The 19636-nt window shown below is 36.2% G+C and overlaps 2 protein-coding genes across 7 annotated transcripts in view; one reads left to right on the plus strand and one right to left on the minus strand.

Annotated features, from left to right (window-relative positions):
- The window catches only part of LOC144964738 (uncharacterized), an 18219-nt gene extending 17684 nt beyond the window's left edge, over nt 1-535 (plus strand). For all 3 annotated transcript variants that reach the window (XM_078899301.1, XM_078899298.1, XM_078899300.1), the window contains one exon: nt 386-535. In XM_078899301.1, the coding sequence (XP_078755427.1) occupies nt 386-535 (150 nt within the window). The remainder of the gene's footprint in view (nt 1-385) is intronic.
- LOC144964735 (UDP-glucuronosyltransferase 2B15-like) overlaps nt 96-19636 on the minus strand; it is a 20530-nt gene continuing 989 nt past the window's right edge. Inside the window, exons 2-3 of one of the 4 annotated variants that reach the window (XM_078899295.1) lie at nt 19516-19636; nt 96-9774 (exon numbers count right to left, since the gene is read on the minus strand). The exon at nt 19516-19636 is cut by the window's right edge and continues 680 nt beyond it. In XM_078899295.1, the coding sequence (XP_078755421.1) occupies nt 8214-9749 (1536 nt within the window). In that variant the 5' untranslated portion in view covers nt 9750-9774; nt 19516-19636 and the 3' untranslated portion in view covers nt 96-8213. Of the gene's footprint in view, nt 9775-13512; nt 14205-16035; nt 17217-19515 lie in introns of those variants that run through there. The other 3 variants (XM_078899293.1, XM_078899296.1, XM_078899294.1) reach the window with 3 other exon arrangements.

Genomic DNA, 19636 nt, shown 5'->3' on the forward strand with positions numbered 1-19636 from the left:
TGGCAGGCATATTTCTTTATCCATCTTATATCTCAACAAAACGCGCCGAGAACTTTTCTGATTGTTAATAATAAAAAAAAAACCAAAACAACAAATTTAACCCAGCACCAAATATGATATTTATTTGCATTAAACAGAAAAATAGTTCCATATGCCTTTTTTAAAAAAACTAAAAAAGGCATGTGAAGTATATGTATTATAATGAAAACTGGTAAATTCACAATATACCTCTATATATTCATTTCAATTATTATTTTAAAGACTCTCATCTGCACCAATATAAGGGCATCTCTAGTTACATTTTTCTCTTCCTCGACCATCTGTTTTACTGTGAAATTTGATGACAAACATTACGTTTTCGTATCCTATCGTCTTTTTAAACCAGAAAAAAAATTCAGCCCTCCTCATCAGGATGAAGAAGAAAGTGGAAGAACAGAAAGATAAACACTTAGGTTTTGTGAAACAGAGAGATTATTTGCTCAAAATGGTGGACACAACAAGCCAAAAGCTTGAACGATTTGAAGACAACCCATGAAGGCTGGACGTCAAAACATCAAGATATCTTATCTCCACCCTCTCCCCGCCCTCACAAATCCCTTTTTTTTACCACTTACCAGTAAATAAAATGAAATGCCAATATGAGAAAAAAATCGTTATATGGGTTAATTTATTTTTTAGACGCTTTGTCAATTAAAAAAAAAATCATAGAATAACCGAGGTACCTATAAAAAACAAATGGGCAATAGGGTTTTAAAGAATTTGTTCAAAGACCATCAGAACTGCCTACTAGAACATTTGAATATCCGTAGTTTTAAGTGTGAAAAAATATTCACTATGATTAAATTTATTTATAAACAATTTTGTACCAGGATCATTCCATTATATTTAAAGCCTACAGATATAATATGTGACACATAGTCTCAAAGCGGCATTATTTCGGGATGAACTAGGTGCTGGACCAGATGAGCAGAAGTCTGGAAATTCCTTCGAGACGAAGGGTTAAATTTCCTAGTATGATTGTTCAACGACATCTTACAGAAAGAAAAAAATGACAGAAGAATGACTTGGAAAAAGACTCTGATAGGGTCCCAAGAGAAGAAATTTGAAACTATCTAAGTGCAAAGAAGGTAACAGGGAAATATATGAAAGTTTTTCAGGATATGTATGAAGGTAGTAAGACAGTAGAACGGACAGCCGTTAATTCAACTGAAACATTTGATTTAAGAAAAGGACTACATCAAGGATCTGGGCTCAGCCCACTACTGTTTGCAATCGCAATGGGCGTACTTACGCAACATATTCGCTTCTGAATGATACAAACGCTGAGGCAGAAAATGAAGTGGAGTGCTGGAGACGGGAAATGTTGGAAATGAGGGGACTCAGGGTAAGCAGGTTAAAGACAAGAGTATTTGTGCATTGGACAACAGTCAAAAGGACCACCAATAAAGATAGGAGAAGGGGATGTGCCGGAGACAAACCTATTTAAATACTTAGGAGCAACTTTATAAGAAGATGGGGGCATTAAGATGGAGGTTAGGAAGAGGGTCCAGGCAGGGTGGACATAATTGGAGGAAGGTAACTGGAGCTATGTGTTCTGCAAAGTTAAAGGGAAAAGTATATACTCGTATATTATACGTCTGTGGTCAGACCAGTACTATTGTATGGATTAGAGACAGCGGCTATGACAAAGAAACAAGATAAAGACGTTGAGGTGGCAGAAATGAGGATGTTAATTTAAGATGGTCACTTGGCTGGTTAAGAAAAGAGTGAGAAATGTTCGAAGGTTGACTGAAGTGAAGAATGTACCGATAAAGATAAGAGAAGATATATTGGAATTGTTTGGACATGTTAAGAGACAAGAGAGGGAGTATGTGGGAAAGAAAGTATTAGATATACAATTAGAGGGAAAGAGAAAAAAGGGACGCCCCAAGACTAGATGGTTGGATGGGGTAAAAGACGGTATGAAAGAACTACTCACGGAGGAAGAGGACGCAATGATTAGAGATGCATGAAGATGTGGCATTCATCGCGGCAACCCTGCAGAATACAGAATAAGCTGAAAGAAAAAGAAAAAGAAGAAGAAGAAGAACTCGGTGCTGCAAACTAAATTTATGGCCACAGATTTTGGGTTTATATTTGTTGTGTAGAGAATAAAACTATCTTACATTGCAAATAAATAAATGAATAAATAAATAAATAAATAAATAAATAATCAAAATTCATATTTCTTATCATTCGATTTCTAAATTTACATTCTATGGGTCCTATCCATCACGACTTAAGACCGTTTTGAGACGATGGGTCACTTATGTGTTCTCTGGCCTGACGTTGGGGGGAAGGGATGCTCTGCAATTAACGCCATCTGGGTTGTAGAATAATCCTCTTACAGGCCAGGTGAGTGTGCCGTATCAGGCAAGTCCTGGGTACAACTCTCATTACCGCAAAACGCTGTTATTCCTTATAGGCTTCTACTTCTTTACTATTTCATTTCTTATCAACGTGTCTGCTCTTCTCATAATTTTGAATTTATGTTCTCTGATACCACAGTATCTATTTCAGAAATTTTTTTTTTAAATTAAAAATCTTAAAGTAGTTTGTCTTTGTAGCAACGTGGCTCTATGAATTTCCCGTTGTAATGTGACTGATAGTCTGAGCCCGATTCTGTTCACAATATACTTAGAACACGCTCTGAAAGAAGTTCGAAAAGTCATTCCAAAACCAACGACTCATATTGAGAATGCAATCCCAAGAGAAATCGCCTATGCAGATGATGTAGATTTTATTGGATCAACACCAGCAAATATAGACATCATACAAAATACCCTCATGAAATATAACCTCCAAGTCAATGCCAATAAAACCGAATTTACAACAATATCGAGGAACAAAGAGGAATGGAAAAGAACAAAGAAAGTCGGCTCACTAATTGGAGACACCGAGGATGTACAAAGAAGAAAACAGCTATCAAACGCCGCACTCAGTAAACTCACCAATGTATGGATTAGAGGTGACAAAATAAAGAGAAAAACCAAACTGAAACTGTACCGTGCTCTTGTAAAACCGGTACTTCTGTATAACTGCGGCACTTGGGCGTTGACAAAATCCGAAGAAGAACATCTGGATGCCTTCCATCGCACACAGCTAAGAAGGGTACTGGACATCAAATACCCAAAAAAGATCTCAAATGAATCACTCTATAAGATCACAAAGGAAAGACCAATCTCCCTTGACATTTTACAACAACGATGGCAACTTTTCGGTCACATACTACGCAGGGACAAAAACATACCAGCTAACCAAGCCATGTCGGGATATTTCCAAAAACACGGGAACCTTTTCAGAGGAAGACCGATCACAACACTCCCTGTGATCCTAAACAAAAACCTCACAACACTTGGACAAAGCATTAGTCTCATAACGGCAGGGGACCTTGAAAATCTGAGAACCCTAGCAGAGGACCGGCAATATTGGAGACACCTCACACAGGAAATACTGGAAACAGCCAAGGCGACCGGATCTTTCGGTCGAGACGCGAAAGGCATCTAAGTCAAGTCAAGTTAAGTCAATGTGACTGATGCCCTCGTAGCGATGTATTTAAAATACCTATTTTTAACTTTTCAGTTCCCAAGTATCCAAATCATTGTCTGTGTTCAAGAAATCCTTGGAAACATTTCTTTTTTGATGTCATGTACTTTCAATATTGTTTTGTGTTGATGTAAAGTACCAAGAGCATCATGGTTGAGGATACCGTGCGCTCTATTATTATTATTATTATTATTATTATTATTATTATTATTATTATTATTATTATTATTATTATTATTATTACTATTATTATTATTATTATTATTATTATTATTATTATTATTATTATTATTATTATTATTATTATTATTATTATTATTATTATTATTATTATTATTATCATTATCAAACGTATGTATGCCAAAATGAGGACCCGAGTCACAATTGTTTGTTGTAAATAAACAGGATTGAAGGAGAAGTGCATCTGTAGAAAGGCTGCTTCCAATGGATAAAACACGATGGTTCTTATAGATCATTTCTACAAACGTTTTCTAATAAATGATGTAGTGCTTAAAAGAGGAAATCTGATTGGACCGTAAAACTTTCTTGGAAAGATGGAGGAGAGAAATTGGAGGTTTTGGATGGGGTTAATGGTATTCTATAATGGACAAGAAGTTCCTACGCGGTAATCCTAGCTAGATGACCCCTCAAATCCTTCATTTGCATGTTCTCTTTGATAAAGGAGAAGAGATGAGCAACAGAGAGATGATTGACAAGGAAAATATATCATCTCCCAAAACTATCTATACATTTGACTATTTCCCTTCCAGCAAGGGCATCCGGCCAGGGCCAGGACAAAACCAAGTAATCTCATTCCAAGACAAAGACAGAAAGCATGTTGGAAAACAGATATAAGGGGATAGAAGACACAGTATGTACCTCCCTGCCTACTATGGGAGACAGTGATATGGATGCCTTTGGATCTCATTCCAAGACAAAAACAGAAAGCAAAATGGAAAACAGATTTAGGTGGATAGAAGACATAGTAAGTACCTCCCTGCCCATATTACAAGAAAGCTAGCAAGATATTGCTTAGAATAATTTTCGACCGTCTGAATCATGAAGTCGAAGAATACCTTACAGAGAAGCAGTTTTCAGACATGAGACGGTATTGTCGAACAAATATTTAACTTAGAATCAATAACACCAGAGAGATCTCTTCCATAATTTTATTGACTTTGGGAACACTTTTGATAGGGCACGACGGATTATAGCACACATTATGGGAATTCGGAATGAAAGAGGTGCTAGTACAAATTATGGAGGCTCTTTATAAATGTTCCATCAGTTCCTTTCTCATAAATAACCAGAATGGTCAGCTCTTCAAAACATCAAGTTGAGTGCGTCAAAGCTGTTAACTGTCTTTTTTATTTTTCAACCTATTCCTAGAGAAAATCATAATTGAAACTCTACTTCATTTCCCTTCAACCATTTCAATCGGTGGAAGAACTATCAATAACCTCAGATTTGCTTACGATGCACAGAAAGGAAATACAATATTTACTAACCCGCTGGTCATCAAAGCAACCTCAAACGGAATGGAGTTAAAAAAATAAATGCAAGGTTTAGGTGAATACAAGACAACTCCAAAGCTAACATCATAGTCTATGGTTAATAACTGGAAGAGCAACTTTTAAATACCCCAAGGCTACAATTACCAAAGAAGGCCACTCATCAACCGAAATTAAAAACATGTTTGCAATGAATTCAATTTCAAGAATGGATTAGACATGGAATAGCAAGATCATGGCACTCCGTTCCAAATAAATTATATAAGCACGTGTTACATTAAATTTCTTATCATATGGTTGTGAAAGCTTAACATTAAACTCAGAAAAATTTTAAAAGGATACAAGCATAGGAAAATCAATGCTATAGGGGTATTGTAGTAGACAACAACAACAACAACACACAACAACAACAACAACAACAACTACAATAACAACAACAACAACTACTACTACTACTACAACAACAACTACTACTACTACTACTACTACTACTACTACTACTACTACTACTACTACTACTACTACTACTACTACTACTACGACTACTAAGTATTAGTCATTCAGAACCATTATGCCAATGGAACCGGAGTTTGACTCAGTTTCTATAGCGTAAAACAGACGATAGCAATTACTTGCTACACTTTGGATAGGGCACTAGTCTACATCAAAGTAATTTCCGCCAGATCTAACAGACGCAGCTACCCAATCGCGGCTTGATGGACGGGGGGGGGGGGGGGGGGGGGTCTGATTAAAATATTGACTTCACTCGTGATCGAACTTGCCCCCTTGGCATGTGAAGCGAGTGATCTATCAAATGAGCTGTTGGTACCCTCACCACCATTATGTTTTTCTGTCATTGCCTGTGCTCGATGACTTATTTTTCAATGTTAGTGATTGTTGACTTATTTTTGTATATGTTATTTATTTTGTAAAATGATTTGCATGCGTTTATATATTGTTATGGTCAAGTATTATTATTCATTTATTTATTCACTTATTTATCTATTTATTTTTCGGTCTGTTTATTGATTATATTCATATTTATTTATTTATCTTTTAAATTATTTAGGTAGTTTGCTTTTACCTGTATTGATTAAAAATTATAAGTAGATGCATGGTTCATATTGGCAATTGCCTAACATAAACCTTTGAATTGAATTGAATTGAACCATTAACACCACAACCACCACCACCACCACTACTATTAACACCGCCGCCGCACCACCACCACCACCATCATCATCACCATTATCATCATCATCATCATCATCATCATCATCATCATCATCATCATCATCTTCATCATCATACTTGAACAACCACCATTCGCACCACAACCATTACCACCACAACAATCATCATCACCAACACAACCATCATCATTTTTCATCATCATAATTATCATTATGGATACCACTGCGTTACAGAAACGTTTTACTTATACAAGAAGTGACAATTTTTTTTTTTGTATCGAATCATGTTAATAGTTAACCAATATCATTGTGCGATTTTTTTCCCTCGAGTCCTGAATTGGTTATCTTTATTTGTTCTAGATAAACATATACATGTTAACTCAACAACATGTGTGAAAGAATTTTTAATAAAAAAATGATGGAAAGTAAATGTATACTTTTCTAGTCCCTTTCCTCTTAATGCCATTTAATTCATTTTTGTTATAATTTAGTTAATAGAACGGGTATATATATCGGGTGCGAGAAAATCCACAGAAAAGTTTAGAAGCCTGCAACCGAAAAACTATAACCTATGCGCAAGTCTGAAAATTTATCGTAATCAACCATATTTATTGAAATTTATGTGCACAAATGTTCAAGACAATAATATGTTAAAAAAAATAAATTATTACATGATTGTTTCAATAAACACACCACACAAATGCCCTGGGTGGGGATCCTGACCTCCCATATGGGCTGGGAGGTACATACTGTGTCTTCTATACCCTTATATCTGTTTTTCAACATGCTTTCTGCCTTTGTCTTGGAATGAGATTACTTGGTTTTCTCCTGGCCCTGGTCGGAGTCCTGGCTGGGAGGGAAACAGTCGAATGCATAGTTATGGTTTTGGGAGGTGATATTTTTTTCCTTGTAAATCATCTCTCTGTTATGTATTATTATTTTTATTTTGAATGTATAATGTAAGCATTTGAGTGTGTTCCTCTTTGTTGGATTTTGTGCTTGTGTCTGGATGAGACTTGTAGGTGATTTCAAACTAAGTACATTGGTGGTATGCTCTTGGAATCTACATCTGATCCCTATTTGTTCCTAGTTCCCCTTTGTCTTACTTTTTCTTGGGTGCTTTAATTGTAATTCTAGAACTTTTTACTATCCCATTTTCTTCCTTTTTACTGGCGCTGATATAACCTAAATGTGCTGCAAGCGCCGTAAAACCCTTAAAAACAAAAACAACAAAAAAACACAAATGCCATATCGAAGAAATTGGACGTATTTCTCTAAATTTGCTTTATGACTGTTCCGTCACATAACCCCCCCCCCCCCCCCCCCCCCCCCCCCCCCCCCCCCCCCCCCCCCCCATGAGTCATTGGTTTTCTAATTTCTGAATACTGAGTCGATCCCATGCATTTTGAATTGACTTTAAAAAACTGTGCTTCTGTGTAAAACGTTGTACCATCCTTATAAATCATCAATAACCAAATGCTGTAGTTCATTGGATTTAAGTTAAGTCAGGGTTAATTAGAGACCATTCATCTTTGTAAATAAATCGAATAGGATTTCTGCTCATATTGAAGATTATGTAACTTTGTTAGGGGAGATAAAGCATATTCCAGATTCTATCTCGATCCGTCATTTGTTTTAAAACTAGACGGGGAACTTCTCACAATAGTAACACTATACGGCTAAAACAAGACGCAAGTTTGTAACCCTTGAAATCGTGATTTTACTACTTTGGTATAACCTACATCGTTTCTTAACTTAATTGAGAATTTAAAAAAATTAAACTTGGCAAATATTAACTTAAGGTCTTGTTTTTGTGGCTTATACATTTTTGAATATTTCTGATGTCTACTTCATATTGAATTAGCGTCATATTTTTCCCGTTTTTTTTCTCGCACCACATAATATATGTATACACATATATAAACTATTCTGATTTCATCTTTGTTTTTCTTAAATTACACAATAAGCATTGGCACAGACAATAAATCACAACACCCCAAAGCACAAAAATCAAAGACATGGCGACAAACAAACAAGTAAAAACATCCAACATTAAAAACTGGTAATAGGGCATCTTCTGACTAGCTGCCCTCATATATCCGCCTCCAAACTCCATCACGTGATCAAGCCAGAAAGCTGCTTCTTTCCTTGGTGATTTGTACAGAAGGCGAAAGAGTTTTGAAGCTTTGACAATGGTATCTTTATAGGTCCTGTTAGTCACCAGTTCACGCACCATTTCAGACAGATCTTCCACAGATACAAATCTCATGTCAGCTTTCAGTCCATATCCTTTTGCCCTCGCACACTCAGCATTGTAAAGTTGATCCCAAAAAAGGGGTAAACAGAGAATTGGAACTCCATTATAAAGCGCTTCGTACTGACCATTTTTGCCACAATGGGAGATAAATAACTTGGTATTTTTGTTTCCTAAAATGTCATTTTGTGGGACCCACTTTTCTGTAAGAATTCTTGTGGGGTCTGGTGTGGGGTTTTCAGATCTCCAGATGATGTTCAATCCTGTGGACATGCACGCTCTATTGATTTTATCATAAATGTAGTCTGGGAAGTGAGAAAGAGTGCTGCCAAAGGTAACTAATATAATGCCATTGTTAGAGTTTTCTATAAAGGTTTTATATGGAACTTTGAGTGGTTTCGCTCCTTCAATTGACATTCCTCCAACCAGTTTTACGTTCGGTAATGATGGTCTTGGATAGTCGATTAAGAGATCTAACTCCACAATAAATATTTCAGCACTTGCAATGATTTCACTTAGAGTCTTATATGGTTTTTCTGGAGCAAAAACCGAAACTGCATCAAATTCTAATAATCTTGGTTGAATCAACTGAATGAAGAATCCTAAAGTGCTTTGCAATCGACCCCAAAAATCCATTTCATCATTGGAATTACCGAACTGAAGTGGTGTGGCCGCTGGACTAAAGGGGATTCTATATGAAACTACGTCATGAAATGTTCCATCTACGCCGAAAGGGATACCTAATTTGTAGGGAATTGTGCTTATAGTCTTGGCAAAAGGGCCATTACCTATTACAAAAAATTCTGGCTTCAACGCTTTGATCTTGCCATATAACCCTTCGGCCATGACAGTCATTGCTAGTTGATCATAAAACAGCTTACTGTCAATCATCACATTTATTCCCTGAGTCTTGTTTTTAAAGAATGACTCCTGAAGTTTAGTTTTCTCCAAGGCCATTTCTTCCAGGTCGCCTAAAGATTGCCCATACTTGATGACCTTGATGCCAGATGTGTCAATATTGCCATTCTTAGTCATGTAATCTGGAATACACACCCATGTCACGTGTCCAAGATCAGCCAATGCTCTAGCAACGTTGGTTTGACCGCGAACGTGGCTCGTGGCTGGAGCGGGGAAGAAGACAACCACTTTCGCATCGTTCATATATAATATCAGACTAAAGAGAGTCATTTGGAAGATCCTATTCATTGTCGAATAACTGTATGACCGGTTGCTGAAATTTAAAATGAAAAGAAGAAAACAAAGATTTAACATAATATTTCATCTATGTGGAAGAATAACACAATCTGTGGTAGAATCATATTGCAGAACAATAGTTGGTTGATCAAACTGAAGTGATGCCCCACTATATCTCAAAGATATTGATAGTGACTGACAGTGTTATAAGTAGTTAGTTTATCATCTAAATACCTTTCCATGTTTGACAATAATGTGCTATCATAGCTTGATTTATTGCAATTATATATATTTAATATATGCACTTTCAAATAGGTGCCTTAGACTTTCTACACTTACATAGATGAATGCTTTTCAATATACTTTGGTACAATGATTCGTTACTGATCTGGCCGGAAATCAGATTGTTTAGTTGTTTCCTTTGAAAACCATTAATTGTGTTTTCGTCTGTCTTTGATACCCATGTGCCACTATTCAATAATTAAGGTTGTTTGAACTCTTACGTTTGAAATTCTGGACGGGTTATCAGGCAAAATTGATGCCCTCCGCCTCTCCCTTTCAAGATTATATTATAGATATTCACGGACATGTTGTCTACAGCGTAAAACGGACAATAACAATTGCTCGCTATCCTTATGATAGGACGCTAGTCTATCTTAAAGTACTTTCCGACAGCTATGACAGGATCAGCTACCCAATCACTGCTGGGTGGACGGGGGTCAGAAAAAATATCGACTGCACCCGGGATCGATCTTTGTCCCTTTGCGAGTGAAGCAAGTGCTCTACCAACTAGATATGAAGTGAATAGAAAAGTGCCAGAAGACAATAGAGAATAAAAATTTTTCGAGGCGGTGGTGGGGTTCGAACCTGCGACCTTATTGGTACGACAACTCCGCCTGGCAGGTGAGAGCGTGGCTCTACCGTGTGAGCTATCCACGAACACAAAAATATTCGTTTCAAACCCAAAGTCATTACTAGATCCCTCTCTCACCCACTTCTTGAGACCGCCGATTCGTTCGTACACCACCATCGCGAATAATTTTGACCAGCAGTTAAGCTTAATAGCCAATATTCTCAACACAAACATATAACATAGAAACGATTGAGACATTGAGTATGCTCCGGTGTATGGGGTGAATTTTTAATTCAGAAAAGTGAGTGGAGCAGGCACTTATGTTGGTAACAACAAGATATGAAGTGAATAGAAAAGTGCCAGAAGACAATAGAGAATAAAAAAATTTTTTTGAGAGAGGGATCTAGTAATGACTTTGGGTTTGAAACGAATATTTTTGTGTTCGTGGATAGCTCACACGGTAGAGCCACGCTCTCACCTGCCAGGCGGAGTTGTCGTACCAATAAGGTCGCAGGTTCGAACCCCACCACCGCCGCGAAAATTTTTTATTCTCTATTGTCTTCTGGCACTTTTCTATTCACTTCATATCTTGTTGTTACCAACATAAGTGCCTGCTCCACTCACTTTTCTGAATTAAAAATTCACCCCATACACCGGAGCATACTCAATGTCTCAATCGTTTCTATGTTATATGTTTGTGTTGAGAATATTGGCTATTAAGCTTAACTGCTGGTCAAAATTATTCGCGATGGTGGTGTACGAACGAATCGGCGGTCTCAAGAAGTGGGTGAGAGAGGGATCTAGTAATGACTTTGGGTTTGAAACGAATATTTTTGTGTTCGTGGATAGCTCACACGGTAGAGCCACGCTCTCACCTGCCAGGCGGAGTTGTCGTACCAATAAGGTCGCAGGTTCGAACCCCACCACCGCCGCGAAAATTTTTTATTCTCTATTGTCTTCTGGCACTTTTCTATTCACTTCATATCTTGTTGTTACCAACATAAGTGCCTCTTCCACTCACTTTTCTGAATTAAAAATTCACCCCATACACCGGAGCATACTCAATGTCTCAATCGTTTCTATGTTATATGTTTGTGTTGAGAATATTGGCTATTAAGCTTAACTGCTGGTCAAAATTATTCGCGATGGTGGTGTACGAACGAATCGGCGGTCTCAAGAAGTGGGTGAGAGAGGGATCTAGTAATGACTTTGGGTTTGAAACGAATATTTTTGTGTTCGTGGATAGCTCACACGGTAGAGCCACGCTCTCACCTGCCAGGCGGAGTTGTCGTACCAATAAGGTCGCAGGTTCGAACCCCACCACCGCCGCGAAAAATTTTTATTCTCTATTGTCTTCTGGCACTTTTCTATTCACTTCATATCTTGTTGTTACCAACATAAGTGCCTGCTCCACTCACTTTTCTGCTCTACCAACTGAGCGATCGAGACCTCCTGATGTTGTAAGTAGCCTCCACCTTAATCTAAACAGTTTTCTATGGCGAAGTTTTGTTGCCATGGCTTTATTTATTGCAATGTACATACTTTTTTTTCCTAATAAATATACCTATATTCAAATAGGTGTTTTTGACTGTCTAATGTGAATATAGGTAGAGATGCTTCTCATTACATTTTTGGTACAATGATTCGTCTGATCCCGGTCGGAATGGGAATTGTTTTAGTTGTTTCCCATGAAATGCATCAACTGTTCTTTCGACTTTTTGCACTCCTAAATTAAAAATTCCGGACCAGTTTCCAATCGCTGAGTGCATCCGAGCTTCATCATATCCATCATTATTTCTAATTGAAAGACATGGCTCAGCTTTGCTTCGTACCCGAAAGGTATCGAGTTCATTCATCCGCCGCTGCGTTGTGTGGCCTTAAGTCACCTCGCCACAGCTCAATTTGCGGTGCTGCCCTGTGGCTGACGCCTGGGTTATTTCAGTCTTCCCTTGGAATAGACCATAGAGACAAATTTCCCCTATAGGATGAATGTGAATAAAGGGAATTAAAAAAAATAATTATTTATTATATTATATTAAAATATTTAGATGATTCTACCCGTCGTTTGTCTTGTTTCCGTTAATAAGAACCTTGACAATTTAACTTCACAAATAGTTTGTACAAATTCGGTATGTATTGAAGCAAGCCATTTATTTATGTAACCGTGCTAAAGTAAAAATCGTTTTGTGTATAGATGCTATTTTTTTCAAACCACAATAGTAATATTTAATTTTAACAAGAGATGATTAAACCCTGTCATACAAATCTATGTTTATTGGTGAAAGGAAAAAAAACCCGATGGAATATTATTATTATCTTTTTATAAGCAAGCACCTTATGGATCTATGCCATGAATTTTATATCCAACACGGCCACTAAGATCAGCGAAGACTCCCTTATGAAGATAACTTGGATTAGATGGTGCTAAAGGCAATACATTTTTTTTTCTGCATGAGGCCTCGTACTGAGTAATTCTCCCTCTCTCTCTCTCCCTCTCTCTCTCTCTCTCTCTCTCTCTCTCTCTCTCTCTCTCTCTCTCTCTCTCTCTCTCTCTCTCTCTTCAAAATTAAAGGCCATTTCTGACAAGTCTTTCAGACTTAAAACAGAGCTCTTTGATTTTTCAGTTCGAGCACGCCCAAGTTTAGTATCTATTTTAACCAATTGAATATAAAATTGCTCTTTTTTTTTGGTTATATATCTGTTATAGACTAGTCAGCCTCGTCCTACATTACTATTTTATTTTATAAACCTAATAGGACCCTTATATCTGAAAATACAAACTCACTGTCTATCCCTAAAACTAAACTTAAATCTTTCGGCGATAGAGATTTTGAACTTTTAGCCCAAAAACTTGGAATTCACTTCCTGGACCAGTTAGATCCTCTAGTGGTCTTAACGTCTTAAAGAAAATTGAAAACATACCGTTTTAATGAATATCTCATAATTATTCAATAACTGATACACCTTAAAACTTATTTTTTTCTGAGTCCTGCCAGAATATAGAGATTGTGTATAGTAGAGCTGTAAGGATTATCCACTCATAACCGGTTATCCGCGGGAAAAAAAAAAAAACATGTACGGGTGCAATGAATAATCATCATGAATGAATCATTGAATCACGCAGCTAACAGTCGGATTGCGGTGCGTCGTGTGATTACGTAGACCTTGACGGTGTTGGCGACACTGATGTCGTTGTGGCGGTGTCATCAAAGGGTTATCCTGTTGCTTATATTTATAGCTACCAATTGTATTATTTTGAAAAATTAAAATTAGATTAAAACATTTAATGACCATTTATTATACGATCGCATTTCCATAAGTGTGTATTAATTTGAAGAATTTCAAGTTGGCATTCCCCCAACTCTCATTTCCTATAACTATTATTCTACCCCAATGTGCAGTCTATGCTACCAACAGTTACTATAATATTACTATTACTAGATTATTCGATGATTATCTGTATATCTACGGAAGATTTTGATGATTATTCATTCGTTTTTTCGTTGATCAGTAAATGTACGAAAAAGATCCAAGTTGGTACTGAATAACCACTTCTGTCCACACTATAGTTCAATGTATTCTAAATGTAGTTCGAATGGAGTCCCAATGGTTGAAACCTTTAAGCGCTCTGACGCTTCGGCAAACAGCGCTATATGTCTCACTATTATTATTATTATTATTATTATTATTATTATTATTATATTATTATTATTATTATTATTGTTATTATTGTTATTATTATTATTATTATTATTATTATTATTATTATTATTATTATTATTATTATTATTATTATTATATTTATTATATTATTATTATTATTATTATTATTATTATTATTATTATTATTATTATTATTATTATTATTATTATTATTGTTAATATTCTTCTTATTATTAATCATATATTTCAAATTCAATGTAAAAAACGTCACGAACCAGATGGGATTGTATGATGCTCTGATATCTATATTTAATTACAAAACTATCGTTGTTATATGCATGCATATTAATATGTACACACGCTATATATATATATATATATATATATATATATATATATATATATATATATATATATATATATATATGTGTGTGTGTGTGTGTGCGTGTGTGTGTGTGTGTGTGTGTGTGAAGGTTACAAAATATCTGGTCCCACTAGTGTCTATTTCCGTGTTTGATAATCTAATTGTTATGGGCTCGTTGTTGTAATGGGAATGTAATCTCAAACCAAAGAAAAATATCACCCATTAAAAATGTTGAATCAAGCCCATGATTGCATTCGGTAATCGGACCTCTTATTTTGGTGAAAATGGCCATGCTTTCCATTCTTTTTCTTTTTCTTTTCCTTACTTTATCTCACATATTATCTCCTCTCATCCCGTTGTGGCCGAGTGTGGAGAAAAATCACAATGTTAAATATACAGACTAAAACGTGGATTACAAATTCGTGCGGCTATGTGGTCTTGTGGTATGACACTCGCATTCGGATCGGAAGGTCCTGGGTTCGAGCCTCGTCGTCGCATAGTTGAGTCCTTGGAAAAGGCTCTTTACCCAAATTCTCTCACCGTACTCTGGTGTAAAATGAGTACCTGGCCGTTATGTTTGTTTTTAATGGTTTTACATTTTGGTCATATCAGCGTCAGTAAAAAGGAAGAATATGGGATAGTAAATAGTTTTAGAATTACAATTAACGCACCAAAGAAAAGACAAGACAAAGGGGAAAGGTATAAAAAGGGAATTGGTGTAGATTCCAAGAGCATACCATCATTGCACTTTGTTTGAGATCACCTAAAAGTCTCATCCAGACACGAGCACAGGTCCCTACTAAGACGAATACACTCAAATGCTTACATTATAAATTCAAAACAACAAATATAATAATACATAAGACAGAGAGATGATTTACAAGGAAAACAATAATATCATCTCCCAAAACAATAACTATACATTTGACTGTTTCCCTCTCAGCCAGGGTATCTGGCCAGAGCCAGGACAAAGCCAAGTAATCTCATTCCAAGACAAAGACAGAAAGCAAATTGGAAAACAGATATAGGGGGATAGAAGACGCAGTAAGTACCTCCCTGCCCACTATGGGAGGGCAGGAACCCCACCCAGACCTGGCCGTTAATCTTTGTCAGTGTCCGAAAAAAAATTGTAATACCGCCTGTCAGGTGTCATGTCCCGTCCTAAATGTTAAGGCCAGGGAGCCATTGTAAAGCTCTTTGGGCACGTTTAGTGGATATTGCTCTCTATAAAAGCTCAATTTAATTTAATTTAATTTGATTACAAAATTCCCACGATATCCGAGGCCGTTTTATCCAATTCTTTATGCACTAATACCTAATAGGATGTACGTCCCGTCCTCCATACTAAATTATAAATGTATGTTGTTCCATAAACGAATGATAAAAACATTGCAAAGCAATTAGAGCATAATGTGTACCTTTGATAAGTGCTAGTGACACTAAATGAATATAGGGGATAAGTCTCGAACATCAAACCACTGCAAAACAACAACGTTCTCTATTTTCTGCTCTTTATGTCCACACAACACCATCCAAAAAATCAGTGCCAGAAGGAAAAGTAGCTGGCAGAAAGGCAGGGGGCAAAACAAGGAAGTCCTGGAAAGGAAATGTGGAGGCAACAACTGGCAAAAAGATAATCGACTGCTCGGTAATGGCCATTGAGCGTGAAGAATGGCGTTCCATGACATTCGACCTCTGAATGGAGACGAAACTCCGGTAAAGGTAAGGTATATCCATTTAACAATGTGATATACTATGAAAGTTGGTAAGTTCTATATAATTAAATAAAACATACCTAAATTCAGTCAATGTTCTCTTTTATATCCGAAGAAAGCCAGCCCTAAAACACTAAGTGTAAGTGTAAGAACACTCTTTTCAACAAATAATATCATCAGGTTTGAAGTGAACAAAAAAAACCCCCAAACAAAACAAACAAAAACAACAAAACAAAAACAACAACAACAACAAAAAAAAAAAAAAAAAAAAAAACAAAACAAACCACGAAATAAAACAGTTTGACCTATCCAATTCAGGCAAAGACAGTAAATTAAACTTATATCAGAAAAAGTAAACAATCAAAACACTCATTGAAAGTCACTAGACCCTATGATTGAAAATAATGTTAGATATGTAACATCTTGATCTTCTATTTTAAAATCATAATAATATGGTGAAAATCATAACAATAATCACACGGTAAAAAGGAAAACATGAAGACATGGGCGAGGATTCTGAAGTGATAATTCATCCGTGACCTCTTGTTGTTATGTTTAGCAAACTATTGACATCGCTGCCTTTTTACTATTATCGTACAGCATAGTATGTCTTGGGTTATTCAATCAACGTACAGCGCATACACTTTTGGAAATTACATCAATTATCGTTTATTTTATTAAAACTAATCGAATAAATATTTCAGTAGTTTTATTTTTGACTCAAAAATTTAGAAAAAAGTATAATTAGAATGATGTTTACGTGTTTGTTATTATTTGTTTTTATTTTGCCATCCGCGTTAATGAGTCATTCTCACTAAACTGTATTAACCAGACTATAGATAGTTCGAATATGACGTCACTCATGTCTTTGTTATTGTTTTTTTTTTTTTTTTTTTGCCAGCCGCGTTTATGAGTAATACTCACTGAACTGTATTAACCCGACTATAAACGTTCATGGATACACACAGCTTTGTGTGTTGGTCCGTCATACTTCCGGATGGCAATGTTATGAGCTTCTTAGCCAAGCGCATACTATCTATAAATGTTCAAGGTTACACATAGTTTTGTGTATTGGTCCGTTATACTTCCGGATGGCAATGCTGGGAGCTTCTTAGCCAAGAACATACTATCCATAGATGTTGTGCGCTTGGCTAAGAAACTCACAACATTGCCATCCGGAAATATGACGGACCAACACACAAAACTATGTATAACCTTGAACGCATATAGTTTGGTAAATGCAGCTTAGTGAGAATCACTCATAAACATGGATGGCAAAAGAAAAACATTAACAAAGACCCGAGTGATGTCAACTTCGTTCTATTTATATTTTGCCCCTTACATCAACCGATGACCGTGAACCGCAGAGGAATGGCCACTTTAATAAGTACTTTCCTATCACCCAAAGCAAACATCACACAGATTCCGAGCATCACTCGCAATGGGCATGATCTATATTCCCTTTCCATGTGCCCGAGTCCATTGGTCACATTGCAAAATGTGCTCAAAGTGACCCACATAGTAAAAGTGTTCACAGCTTTTTAAATATCTAACATCACGATTGGTCATTTTATTCAGCTTGACACATGGGTATGTATGTATTTAATAAGAAATATCCAATTGTTGGACATTAACAAATTATGTGAGTGATGTCCTGGTTGGAAGAAAACATAAATTAATATAGATCGCTCCCATTCAGTGTCTGTAGAATGGAAAGTGGCCCTTTTGAACTCTACTCAGATTTTGGTTTATGTCAAGCAATGCCCAAGTTAAGCTTCATTAATTTTATCCTGTGTTGATTATAATATGGCCTGGCGGTTTTTTTTTCTTTTCTAAATACACATTTAGGTCAGCCGTTAAGGGTCAATTAACCATAATGTGTATTCAACACACGGTGCCTTAGAAAGACCCAAATAAGAAGAATGTAACTTTTATATAGCAAGAACAACAACAACATTATTATCATGATTCGTATACTTATTATAAGCAAAGGTCATTGATTTTATCCTCTTATTTAGGTAAGCTTTTACATAAATTTCGCCCTCCTAATTGTTCCAAACATTCCTATAATATCATAATCATAGAGGAAACGATATTAAACTGCCACACACACACACACACACACACACACACACACACAGACACACACACACTCACTCACACAAACACACACTCACAGAAGGAAAAAAAATCCCACTAACACACACATACACACACAATACACGCATATTATTCACTTGACAAACGAACATATAAAAATATTTTGTATTATACACCTATGTCTAGGCGTGTTTGTTGTGTTGGGAATGTTTTGTAATGTTGTAAGCCATCCATCATCCTATTTTTATGGCATCATAGCATGTCGAAAACGTATCAATACGCTTCATACGATATAAAGACAACTCTTAAAACCGGGAACAAAAGCCCAGGCCTCGCGATGACAAAAGTTACTGGGCGATATTATGCACATTGATGATAGTCTCAGTGTTACAAGCCTTTTATCGCGCGGTACAAAACACATAAGATAATAACTATGATAATGATAATAGCGACGAAAGCTATTTTATAACCGTTGCTGTTGCTACAGTGCACCGCTGTGCAAGCCATGGGTGAAATTACTGTAAATGGGCCATTAGAGGCATTCGCCAAGTTCACCTGCGCTAACTATATAAAATAATTCGTTCTTTTTTCTTTTGATTTTTGTTTGTTTGTTTTTTTTTTCCGTTTTTTCTTTGCGTCTTTGTTTTGGTTTTTATTTTTATATACAGTGTAAATTGTGGACTAAGCTAAAAGAAAAAATAATAACCTTAAAAAAAATCACAGTTATTGTCGATAGAAGATATACAATATACAAAAATGTTTACACTTGAATATTTGAGGCCAAAAATGCCAATAACTTGTTTGAAACACTATAATACGGGAAAAGCTTGTTTTATTTGTTGTCCCCCTCCCCCCATAATTTAGCACTTCCTTAAAGAGATAATAAATAGTCATAATAATTGTGGAAAATCGTAAATCGGAATTACCAAACACACACACACACATGCGCGCACACACACACACACACACACAAACACACACACATATATATGTATATTTATATTGAATCGTGTTTGATACAAATATGGTACGAAAAGTGCTCGACATGTGGTAATGGAGCGAATTATTATTTAAAATATTTACCACAATGTTTGGGGCAGTCTACATCGATGTTTCAGGCTTAATTTGCCATCTTCAGGACTGAGTTGTTTTGTTGACTGTTGTTGTTTCTTGAAGTGGTTCCGGTTTGAAGTTAATTAAGAGG

Source organism: Berghia stephanieae, chromosome 2 (genome assembly GCF_034508935.2).
Source record: "Berghia stephanieae isolate SIO BIC M18660-M18661 chromosome 2, UCSD_Bste_1.3, whole genome shotgun sequence".
Taxonomy (NCBI): Eukaryota; Metazoa; Mollusca; class Gastropoda; order Nudibranchia; family Aeolidiidae; genus Berghia; species Berghia stephanieae.